The sequence below is a fragment of the Periplaneta americana genome, chromosome 7 (assembly GCF_040183065.1).
Source record: "Periplaneta americana isolate PAMFEO1 chromosome 7, P.americana_PAMFEO1_priV1, whole genome shotgun sequence".
In the NCBI taxonomy this organism is placed as follows: domain Eukaryota; kingdom Metazoa; phylum Arthropoda; class Insecta; order Blattodea; family Blattidae; genus Periplaneta; species Periplaneta americana.
The window spans coordinates 136,745,164-136,758,344 of NC_091123.1; the positions used below are offsets into that span (position 1 = coordinate 136,745,164).

General features: G+C 35.7%; 1 protein-coding gene across 1 annotated transcript in view; it reads right to left on the minus strand.

Moving 5' to 3' along the window:
• LOC138703463 (cohesin subunit SA-1-like) overlaps positions 1–13,181 on the minus strand; it is a 66,102-nt gene that overhangs the window by 37,256 nt on the left and 15,665 nt on the right. Inside the window, exons 6-11 of the mRNA XM_069831343.1 lie at positions 12,185–12,333; positions 11,745–11,967; positions 8,646–8,864; positions 6,736–6,918; positions 4,530–4,739; positions 1,470–1,631 (exon numbers count right to left, since the gene is read on the minus strand). Of these exons, the coding sequence (XP_069687444.1) occupies positions 1,470–1,631; positions 4,530–4,739; positions 6,736–6,918; positions 8,646–8,864; positions 11,745–11,967; positions 12,185–12,333 (1,146 nt within the window). The remainder of the gene's footprint in view (positions 1–1,469; positions 1,632–4,529; positions 4,740–6,735; positions 6,919–8,645; positions 8,865–11,744; positions 11,968–12,184; positions 12,334–13,181) is intronic.

The window sequence follows — 13,181 nt, forward strand, 5'->3', positions numbered from 1 at the left end:
CTAGATTCTCAAAAATTTTCTGCTTATAGAGAAAATTTCCCGAATGAGGCACTAAACAAATTATTTCAGTCCTATAATAGTCACTTTGATCAAGTACGTTTGAAAAATGAATTAAGTGTAATATATTCAGCAGAAGTCTTTGATTTTTCGAACAAACCTATCCATGAAATATTATCTGCCATATATGAAAACCAGCTGAACCAAGTTATTCCTGAAGTCCTTAAATTGGCAACATTAATTGTGACAATACCAGCTACGTCAGCATCAGTAGAAAGAACATTTTCTGCGTTGAAGAGAATAAAATCCTACTGTAGATCAACTCATACACAAGAACGTTTATCCGGCTTGGCACTGATGTCAATTGAAAAGTCATTTCTACAGAAACTTCGCAAGCGGCCCAACTGTAATTTCAACGACGAAGTCATCAAAGTATTTTCGTCCCAATCAAGACGTCTGGAATTCATATATAAATAGGTAAGGAATTTTATTATAGGGACTTTAAAATATATTTTGTGTAATAATAAGGTCAGTGGTAGCCCAGGCCCTTAAACCAGTATACGCCACTGATTTTAATATTATCCTCCCATCTACGTCTCGGTCTCCCCAAAGATCTTTTTCCCTCCGGCCTCCAAACTAACACACTATCTGCATTTCTGGATTCGCCCAAACGTGCTACATGCCCTAAATTTAATGTTCCTAATTATGTCAAGTGAAGAATACAATGCGTGCAGTTCTGCGTTACGTAAATTTCTACATTCTCCTGTAACTTGATCTCTCTTAGCCTCAAATATTTTCCTAAGCACCTTATTCTCAAACACACTTCACCTCTGTTCCTCTCTCAAAGTGAGAGTCCAAGTTTCATATCCATACAGAAGAACCAGTAATATAATAATGGTTTTATAAATTCTAACTTTCAGCTTTTTTGACAGGAGACTGGATGATAAAAGCTTCTCAACCGAATAATAACACACATTTCTCATATTTATTCTGCGTTTAATTTCCTCCTGAGTATAATTTATATTTGTTACTGTTGCTCCAAGATATTTGAATTTTTCCACTTCTTTAAAGAAAAAATTTCCAATTTTTATATTTCCATTTCGTACAATTTTCTGATCACGAGACATAGGATAATAGGCCTAATAATAATAATAATAATAATAATAATAATAATAATAATAATAATAATAATAATAATAATAATAACAACAACAATAATAATAATAATAGGCCTAATAATAATAATAATAATAATAATAATAATAATAATAATAATAATAATAATAATAATAAAAAATGACCAATACTTGACAACAATAATACGTAAGTCCTCCAAAAATTATACATTACAACAGTAAGACACCTCTCAGTCATTAATTCAATGCCTTCAACGTGTATAATTATTATTATCTTAAAGACATGCAGCAAAGAAATAGGAATGATCTGGCTCATATTAACAGAATTAATAATACCTCTGCAGGGACCGCCTCACAGCCGTTCTTTGCTTCAGTTATGAGTTGAAATAAATAATTCCAAATGCCGAAGTCTCCCAGGTTTTGAAACTTGTAGAAACTGGCTATCTTCTTAAGACTGCATACCATGTCACTTGCCATGTCTTCTTCGGGGATTTCTTCCTAAAAACAATAATAATAATCATTATAGAAGAGTGGTACACTGGGCTGCAAAAGAAATGCCGAGTCGAAGTCGCTATCGATTTGAAATGTAATCTTGTTACGAGGACTTCGGTTAGCACAAGAATACTTTATTAATTATAGAAGCACATCTGAACTGGTCTGAATTTTCTGAAGAGAAATGTGCACTTAAATGTTTCAATTTTCAGTTCTGTATCTGTATTATAATAAAATTGATACATTTTTAGTTAATACAATATGAAACATAACAATCGATTGTAACAATAACAGCATCCATGGATAATAAGGAAGACTGTGGAATACTGTATAAACTGTAGTTTCACTCTTTTCGTTTAGTATTTTTATTAATGTTGTAAAATAAAAGTATATAAATAATTCAAAATCAAATCACATTAAATAATAACATGAACATGTTATAAAAGTTGTATATTTACCTACATATTAAAAAAAAAAACTAATCTCTGGGAAATAGCTTCCCACCTCGCCATATTTGCTAAAGTCCTCGGAAAATTATATAATTTTGTACAGGCATTTCTTTTGCAACCCAGTGTACAAAGAGTATTGCATTAATTAATACTAGTAGTGATAGGCTGTTCATACAGTAAAATAAATGTTACCTGTAAGTACTATCTTCTACAAAAGCCCTTACAAATCAGGATTCAAAATGAAGGAATCGAATAACGACAAATAGTTTGCATTATTCTAAATTTCTATATCCCTTTCTTTGATAATAATAATTGAAAACAAATGCTATATTTTTTCTACACTGTCTCGCTTCCAACAGACACGAGAATATTGAAAACAGGAAACATTTCATATTGTAACGAAATCTATACCAAATTCTAGCATCTGAAGAGAGTACTCAAACATTTTCTCAGTTATAGGCGTAGATGTAAAAAAAAAAGTAATGGAGTGCCATCTTGACTACATGTAAGTTGCAGCTTGTGGTCCGTCAATGGGTTTAGTCACGTGGCTTAAGCCATGGTTTCGGTATATACGAGAAATGTGTTTCAATATCTGTGAATTAAGGATGACATGTGAATATAATGCTAATATAAAAACTATGAAGAGCAAAATATAATTAAATATACAAAAATAAAACCACAAAGAGATAGCAGAGAGATCTAAACGTACAACTAACACACAACTATATTCTACTCAACTATGGTATGTCCCAGGTGACTGTAGAGTAGAAAAACTAAACAAGACCTCCGCTGGGATGGCTAGAGCCAATGACTGTTCTGGGAGGAGGCATTGCTTGAACGAAACGAGCAATCGCTCGTAGAGAGGGGATAATTTCTATCAGAACTCTACCTTCTATGACAAACATCTTACCCCTTAGCGCCCTCGAGCTTATGCTATCCGCAATACACTCAGGCACAGATAGATTCTGCCCTTATATGCGCGAAGTTACTCTACATAGACCCGCTAACGCAGTACATGCTGCAACTGAAGCGTAATAACAAAAGTGAAGAGAAGCGACTTGAAGCATGTGAAATGTAGATATGGAGAAAAATGGAGTGTGTGGCATGTAAAGACAGAATAACAAATGAAGCTGTGTTGGAAAGCGTGGGTGAAGAAAGAAAGATGATGAAACAGGTCAGGAAGAGAAAAAGGAATTGGTTGGGTTACTGGCTGAGAAGTATCTGCCTACTGAAGGATGCAGTGAAAGGAATGGTGAATGGGAGAAGAGTTCGGGGTAGAAGAATATATCAGGTTATAGATGGCATTAAGATATATGGATCATATGAGGAAACAAAGAGGAAGGCAGAAAATAGGAAAGATTGGAGAAAGCTGGGTCTGCAGTGAAAGACCTGTCCTTGGGCAGAACACTATGTATGTATGTATTTGGATTGGTGCATAAGTTCGTAGCGTTTTTGTTTTGCATGTTGATATTCCGGTTGCTATGGGTTTATTTATTGATTGTCATTTTTTATTTGAAGTTCAATTGTTGTGCTTGAGTTTCCATAATTATTGAAGTTTTCATTTTTGCAGATAGTGAGTGGAGCTGTGGACGCTAAAAAATGGAGTGTCGAGTGGAAAAAGTGGAACATTTCCGGCATATTCTTCTTTTTGAGTTCAATAGAGGGGCAAAAGCATCTGAGGAGGCCAGAAACAATTGCGCCGTGAATGGGCGCAATTCTATCAGAGAGAGCACGGCAAGAAAATGGTTTTCTCGTTTTAAGGAGGGTCGTTTTGACATTAGTGATACCGTACTTCACATTCAGGAAGACCTTCGGGGTTTGATGAAAACCGTTTAAACACATTAATCCACAATGATTCACGTCAGTGCACCCGAGAACTGGCAAATGTGGTTAACTGTGACCATTCCACCATCGTGCGACATTTATTGCCACCAACTGAGACGTCTTGCACACGCAATCCAAGAAAAAACGACCAACAAGACTGCGTGAAGTGATGCTACTCCACGATAACGCCTGTCCGCACCCTGCTAACCTGACACAAAACACTGTCCAGGAGTTGGGTTGGGAAGCCATTCTGCACCCACCTTATTCACCTCAGATTTTCACCTTTTCCGCTCTCTATCGAACAACCTTCAAGGAACTTCCTTCCCGGATGAAAATGCGCTCCGAACATGGCGTGACGACTTCTTTAACTCAAAACCATGCGATTTCTAAAGGCATGGAATAGAAATACTACTCCAGCGTTGCCAGACTGTTGTAAATAATGAAGGAGAATGTATTGCTGATGATTAACTTCTCTCTTATGTGTATCTGATGTGTTTAATAAACTTATAAAAAATGCTACGAACTTAGGCACAAACCTAATATGTATGTATAATAACAGTAAGATTATATTTCTTATTAAGCTTTTATGAATCATGTGATTGAAGTAAAAGAAAATGAAAAATACACTGACGTTTTCGGTTACAGCTCTCCACTCGTCCATTTGTTTCTTGTACTTGGTGACAATCTTACAGAGCAGAGTTGAGCGTACAGCAGTGCAGGAAGTAGCAATTGTCTGTTCTTTGCAGAGCAGATTCAATGTCTTGGCGCATGTCTCGAGCACAACTTCGTTATTGTGCTTTTCTGCAATTTTTGCTATCTTCTCCAGCAATAGATTCAGGTTCTGTAATAAAAACAAGTAACATTCTCATTAATAGATTTCCTTTAATTAGCTCTGTGGTATATTTAATCTAATGAAACTGCTTAGATACTTTCAAAGAGAAGTCGGAATGCTGAAATTCTTTTGGTGGGTATTTCCGTGCGTTAAAAATTGAGAGAAGACAAACATAATCAACAAAAGATGGTAGAAAGAAATGAAAAGAAGAAAATGAGGAAGATAACAGAAATCGACAAGTTCAAAACTTTACTATGCTGCATATCTTTACGTGTAACTACATATGGTTGCGATCACACAAGAGGAATACTAGAGAAAGAGGAGGATATAAGGAGGACAAGTGGTAAATATACTTGCTGGGCAATAGCAATACAAAGAGAAGAAGGATAAAAGGGGAAATACAAAGGAGAACAAGGCAAAGACGAGGAGAAGGAGGGAAATAAAAGTAGAATAAGGAAAGGGGGTTACATGTGACGATCAATTTAAAAGTTTCCCCCCATACCTAGTGACCTAGTGAGAAGAAGAACGTAGTTTTATTATAAAAGTGAAATAAGAAATACATTCATAGTGTTCTGCCCAAGGACAGATCTTTGACTGCAAACCCAGCGTTCTCCAGTCTTTCTTATTTTCCGCCTTCATCTTAGTCTCCGAATATGATCCATGCATCTAAATGTCGTCTACTATTTGATATATTCTTCTTCCCAATGCTTCTCTCGTTCACCATTCTTTCCAGTGCATCCTTCAACAAGCACTTTCTTCTCAGCCAATGACCAGCCAATTCCATTTTCTTTTCCTTGTCAGTTTCAACATTATTAATTTTTCACTCACTTTTTCCAACACAGCTTCCAGAGAGAGAGCGAGAGAGAGAGAGAGAGAGAGAGAGGAAATGAAGAGGAAAAGGAATGAAGGAGAAAATTAAGAAAGAAAGAAGCAAACTATAAACGAATGAATGTATGAATTAATTAGTGAATAAAAGATGGACGAATGGATGAATCACAAACAATGAAATCAACCAGTACACGAAATGATAAGTAAATAGATACTGTAAGTATACCAAATAAATGAGCAAGTAAATAAATAAACAAAACAATGAAATAAACAGGCAAATAAATAAATACATAAATAAGTAACTAAATACACAAATAAATAAATACAAAAAAATAAATAGATACATAAATAAGTAAATAAATAAATAAATACACAGATGTACAAATAAAAATAAATAGAAAAACAGATACACATATAAATAAGTAAATAAGCCAGATGAAATAATCTGTCAATCGTCAACTATAGCAAGGAAGAGAGGTGGAATAGAAGGAAGACTCATAAATAAATAAATAAATAAATAAATATTTAAATAATTAATTAAATATTTAAATAAATAATTAAATAATTAATTAAATAAATGAATAATTAAATAAATAATTAAATAAGTAATTAAATAAGTAAGTAAATAAGTAATAAGTAAGTAAATCCAGACGCTTGAGATGGGCAGGGCATGTAGCATGTATGGGCGAATCCAGAAATGCATATAGAGTGTTAGTTGGGAGGCCGGAGGGGAAAAAGACCTTTGGGGAGGCCGAGACCTAGATGGGACGATAATATTAAAATGGATTTGAGGGAGTGGGATATGATGGTAGAGAGTGGATTAATCTTGCTCAGGATAGGGATCAATGGCGGGCTTATGTGAGGGCAGCAATGAACCTCCGGGTTCCTTAAAAGCCAATAAGTAAGTAAGTAAGTAAGTAAGTAAGTAAATAAGTAACTAAGTAAGTAAATAAGTAACTAAGTAAGTAAATAAATAAATAAAAAATACATAAATAAATAAAATATGTTTTGTGCTGTAAATTAGACTTCGACTAATAGACTGATACATTACATTTGGGAAATAGGAATGGATACATATTTATTACGAAAAGAAGGGACGTTCTGTGGTGTGATGAAAATAATAACTGGCCGAGGCGAGCTTTCTACAATATACATGTGTGCATAACGTATAAAGTACCATTTCTTGTCGAGAAGTTATATACATATTCAACTCCAAGTACTGAGGAATCAAGAGGAGATTCGCCACTTTATCAGGATCAGCTTCGTACTTGCTCAACATGGAGGGTAATGCCCGCATGAAATGTTCGGTAAGACGCAGTTTATCCATCTTCATTCGCTTCAGATCTGTGGCAGACATAACCTGAACAAAGAACAATGGGTACATGGATTTTATATTTCTACATATAAGGATTTCACACAAAAAAGAATGTTAGTGGACATTACACATTTCTACATTGAATTTATCGGACCCTTATTAGTTTTTACAGCATAGGCATAAACTATACATAGTGGTTAATAGTGTTCGGGGCCGTAAGAGTGCAGCTTCTTATTGTGAGAGTTCAGGAGTAAATAGTAATAACCTTCCAAATTCAGATTGGCAGTTTTCTGGTTGTTAATAACCTTAAGCCTCATTACCGGTATCTTTGATTTGGTTAAATAGGCCTAATTATGTAAATATGTTACAAATGATTAGATTATGCTGCTTGAAAAATATGACAATTCTCTTGTGTTTGCAGTGAAAATTAAAATGGATGCAATTTGTATATATGGGTTATCATTATTTATCCCCGAAGTCTTCATTGATTAGTGAGCTAAAATGTTACTCAGTTCCGTGTTAAAATTGTTATCACTGTACTTAATGATAAAGGCTACTGTTCATGGCTAGTTATGCCATCGTATAAGTACACCGAGTCCCACTTAGAGGGATCGAGAAATAAACGCTCACCACTTAAAACCAGATAAAGATATCGTTGAGATTTACATCTGACAAGATACAGAAACTGTCCAAGTTTACGCAAGAAAGTCTGAAAACAGCTGCATGCGTAACTTTCGTTTGTTTGTTGCTAAAACAAGCATGGCGCCATTTTGTAGGAGAACACGCCATTGTCAACATATGGACACCACAACAGAAAGTTCAGTGTGTGCTATGGCTAGCAGGAGAAAAATCTGTTACGCGAGTACAATGCCGTGTTCGTCGTACATGGATAGGTGGATCAGAAGACGAGGATCCACTGCCTGGCCAATCAGGTCACCCGATCTGACACCCTTGGACTTTTTTTCTGAGGCTTTGTGAAGGATGCTGTGTACCAAAGAGGCAGGGCTAACACTTTGGAGAAACTGAGACCACATCACAAATGCAGCTGCGGTAGTGACTCCATAAATGCCACAGAACAATTGGCGGGAAGTTGAATACTATTTAGTTGTCTGCAGAGCAACTCAAGGCGCACACATCGAGTTGCATTCAGCATTCTCCGAAACTCGGGGAGTTTTTACATCAAGCTATGCAAAAAGTTATGTTAATAAACCATTATTTACACTTGAAATTATAACTTATTTCTCAATCCCTCTAAGCGGGACACGGTGTATAGTCTAGGACAAAGAATTTTTATGTACAAAAGTATGTAAAAACGAACTTTGGAGACCAATGGTAAGGTGATTAGACAGAAAATATCCTGGTAATCTTGTCCCAGGTAAGGAAACTGTTCATAAACTTGTTAAAATGTTAAGAAATATCACGTTCTGTAATTACCAACATATGTTTCCGCAAGAATATCTACATGAAAGTTTTTTTTTAATGACCTCCTTAAAGTTTGAAACAAAGTCATAGAATCACCCTGCATTAAATGAATGTCAAATCAGAGTATATCAAAGAAAATATTAGGATTGCAATTAAAGGGAGAAAAAGAGGAAATATCGTAGAACTACTTCTGCTTCAATTTGTTTCCTCGTGTTTCTTTAATATCCTTTAATATCCTGGATTATGTATCGCAAAGAAATATATATAAACACTAATTATTTGTATAAAATGTTTTGTTACATTTTTGTTTAATGTTCGGGAAATCATCCATGTAGAAAAATAATGTTTACCTTTTTTGCGGGTATTCGGCCCTCAGGAGGTTCTCCTGTCACAGTCTGACGGATACAACATGTCATAATCTCTATCAAACTACTTTCTTCTTGGTCACTCATGGCTTCCTCTGCAGATTCAGGCTCTTCCATTAACAAGTCCGTCATGCATTCCCAGTCCTTCACCATCTCATTTGAATCGATGAGAGCATCTACCAGATAAGTTGCATGTTCAGGAAGCTGTAAAATTTTATATCATAAAAGGGAATAAGTGAACATTATATAAAAAAAATCGATTTTTTAATTTTATTTTTATTTTCTGACATTTAAAGATTGGATTGCCAAAATTTTATTTCGAAATTCCATCACAAAGTACCCCAAAATAATTATTAAATGTCATGGTGCGACACCACTCTTCTTAATCATCTTAAAGTTTACGCTCCATTTTCCGAAAGTTACATTTTGCTAAGATTAGGAAATATTTTCTCAAAACTATTTGAGATAATTTTTATTAGGTTATTTTACGACGCTTTATCAACATCTTAGGTTATTTAGCATCTGAATGAAATAAACGTGATAATGCCGGTGAAATGAGTCCGTAGTCTAGCACCGAAAGTTACCCAGCATTTACTCATATTGGGTTGAGGGAAAGCCCCGGAAAAAACCTCAACCAGGTAACTTGTCCCGACCGGGAATCAAACCTGGGCCACCTGGTTTCGCGGCCAGACGCCCTAACCCTTACGCCACAGGTGTGGACTATTTGAGATAAACAAATGAAGTTTTGCACTTCTCTGTTATTGAATACTACAAATTTTCGTTTTGACAGATTGCATTTATGTGTCAATTTAAAGTAGGCCTACTTTACTGAAATAAATTACTCGTAGTAATATTTTATATATTTTTAGTAATTAATATTTAACAATATTCTTTAATTTATATATAACTCTGGAAAATGATCACATATGAAAATTTGTGAAAGTTGTTAATACTGGATTCGATGTATTCAAGAGTGTCCTTTCAACCGAAAAAAAAAAAAACATAATGAAAATTGCGTACAATATTAATCTGCGCGAGCGTTCAGCCCGTTTAAATAAAATTCAGGATAGCACATTTTTATAAATTGGTTTCCTTACATTTGAATTTGAAAGTAGTATTACAAAAAGAAAGAAAGAAAGAAAAATAATACTAATCTCTCTTAAGCTGTCTGCTTCAGTAAGATGTATTTTCTATCTAAAAATACGAACTTATTAATTTAATAATGAATGACGTGATATTTTGGTTATAAATTTCTACTTGTATTTCCAAATACTTTTTCATAAATGTATAATGCTCTCTAGTGTATTTAGAATGATTCTGTTTGAGTATCAGGTGACGTCACCAGCAAGTTACAGTGGAGGGATAATAAGTTCTTAATCCTTATAGACTGTCCATGGATTCTGTAGAGTACAATTGCGAATGACGTCTTCCGAGACGGAGAGTGGAGCTGCTTCCTTCCCCTCTTCATGCTAGCTAGTGAGTGGGCGAGAGTTCACATAGCGTTTCTCTGCCACACCATTCCTTTCGCGCCCTGACTACTCACTGGATCAGCTAGCTATGACGCCAGTTGCGCAGAAGTCTTGTTTTGTGACTGGCACTTTACAGATTCCATGGACGGTGTATATGAAGGGTTCAGAACCATAGCGGGCCAAGCGCCATTTACTAAAACAGTAGAAAACAAGGGTTAAAATGAAGTTATCACCATAATTCAATGGAAACATGTAGCAAGTAATATAAAGTATACACATTCAAACTAAATGATATGGCAATCTTCATTAAACTATGGTATTCACTTAACTTTAACCCTTGCTCTCTCCGTTTTTAATAAATGGCGCTTGGCCCACTATGGTTCTGAACCCTTTATATGTCTTATTTCTAGACTTCGTTGAATTGCCACACGCAGCATGCAATCAGGTTGCCGATGTACGGTAGTATAGAGGAGGTGAGCGACCGCCCGGTCTCGTAGTATAAGCAATTCATGTTAAGAGTTTTGACTGGTCCAAATAGATAGAGCAGCTACAGCTAATGTATACCTAAGTAAGCACTTGTTTTTGCATTACTGTGGTTGGAATAGTCAAAGCTTAACATTTATTCAGTGCAGTCAAGAATTCAATCAATCATACTACAATGAGAGTGTTGCTGTTCCAAATAATTGCCCCTGGAATACCCTTACCCCCGCAGGCAGTCTTGACCCATTGGGGAACGTGGTTGGAAGCAGTTAATTATTATGCAGGATATTATGGCAAAATAATGGAGGTAATTGATGCACTGGGTAGCACAGACGGATCTGCTGTTGCAGCTGTAAAATCATATTCTGTTCATTGATTCTAATTTTAAAATCGTGTCCAAAAGCATCACCCTCTTAGAATCGTCTAAACTACAACTCTCAGAAGCCCTTGATGTAGTGGATGAAGTGTCACAAACCGTTATTCAAAATAACAATTTACTAATTTCAGAAAAAGTAAAATGTAAGTTGAAAAACATTATTGCTAAAAATTCTGCCTATTCACAACTTCGTATTATAAATGATGTACTATCAGGTCACGACAAGACATCTGAAGTTGGTGTACTAAAAAATAGTGACTTTCCGTTCTTCAAATATGTACGTATTACATTGTGTGATGTTGAACGTACATTTTCCCAAAATAAAAACTGTTTAAGTGACCATCAGAGAAGGTTACTTTGCAGTCGCTCAAAATGTATGTAACCCTTCACTGTAATGCACATATTCAAGGACGATGCGAGTATTTTACATTAAATTTTAAGAGTTAATATATCTCACTATAAAATAATTGTGTATTTACATGTTTAGACATTTCCTACTTCAATGATCATTTCTTCAATGCAGGATACAGGTTTTATTGTAACCGCAGTATACTGCTCAGTGTTTACATTAGAGGCATATCCCATCCATTGCACGCCCCCTTCTCATAGTCTATACCGCATGCACAGTAAACCTTTCGATTCTCGTGGCAATTCCACGAAGTCTACTTATTTCACTTACTCTACGTATAGAGTACCATACTTAATATAACTTTTTTCTTCTGAATCGGTTTTCAGAACTCAACAAAGGATGCTGCCTACCTCGGACTCAATGAAGAACAGTACCAGATCGCGTATGAGTGGCGTGTTGGAACGATACTTCTTCCTTCGCTTGTATTGGGCTTCTGCAACATTTCTCTCAGATGGCAGAGATAAACGCTCCTTCAGGAACTCACCAGCCGCCTTAGCCACAACTCGGCGAGGAGAGAATATATGTTCATACATGAGCTCGCAGTCGTCATCTGTCAAGGCGTGGTTCTGATACCTTCCAAAATTACAACAGTTCATGTGTAAATATAGAATTTTTAAAAGTTAAAAATAGTAATTTATATAACGAAATCTATTTCAAGCAAACGTTCATAAGCTCCTATGTGCACTGCGATATCAGTTTTCTGAATAATAAAACATGTGAAGCAATACGTCATAGAGTGTTATTCATAAATTCAAATTTAGTCATTGTCTGTTAAACTCTGTGTACTTACTTAAAGATGCTGATAATTAAATGAATTGCTTCTACTGCAACATCACACTCATTTCCTTTTGTTAAAGCAATAATTGCGCTCTTGAACTTGATGGTGAAGAGCTGCAGCTCATTTTTGAAATTCTCACAAGCATACAGAGGCTGTAGTGTCTGTAAAGTAAAATCAATTATGAGTACTGTATGTATGTATGTATGTATGTATGTATGTATGTATGTATGTATGTATGTATGTATGTATGTATGTACGGTATGTATGGTATGTACTGTCCGTTACTCAGGAGAAAACGAGCTGAAAGAATGTGACCTTCATGACTATCGCTGTTGACTATTATAAACATCGCTCAGATAAGCATCCCAGTAGCCAGGTTATTACTCGTGCAGGAAACATGAGTAATAATGTGTATGGAAATTAAAGCTAAGTTGAACTGAAGGAGACCTAATGTTTCCGCTTACTGCAGTACAAATATTGCACATGTTGTCTTACGTCATCTGTTCACATCCCTTCCTCCTCAGTCTGCTCTCATCTTCTCCTGAGTCACCGACAGTACAGTATGCGTGAAGACATGTATGCGTGTATATAATATGTATGTTTGTTTATTTTATATGTATATATATTATGCAACCAAGCTCGGAATAGGATCGGCGAGTTTGGGAACTACAACCCTCCTTCACTTGCATTCCGGCCATCAGCCATCTCGCTCGCTACAGTAGCGCCGCCAATCCATCCTATTCTGAACTTGGTTGAATAATATTTACGAGTATGTATCTATAGCTCGCGCAAAGAACGATTACCGAAAAACAGAGGTGGCATTACTGTCTGTTTTGACGTGTAATATGTAAGCACGCAGAGGAAGCGAGAGGTACGGGCCGATGGAAGTACTGTTTCTTCCAAGAATATTAACAGATGGGGACATCACCTGTGGACATGACGAGCGTAGCAAGAGGAAAAATTCGAAGCGAATTAAAAGTGCAATGTAATGTTTACGAATAAAATAATG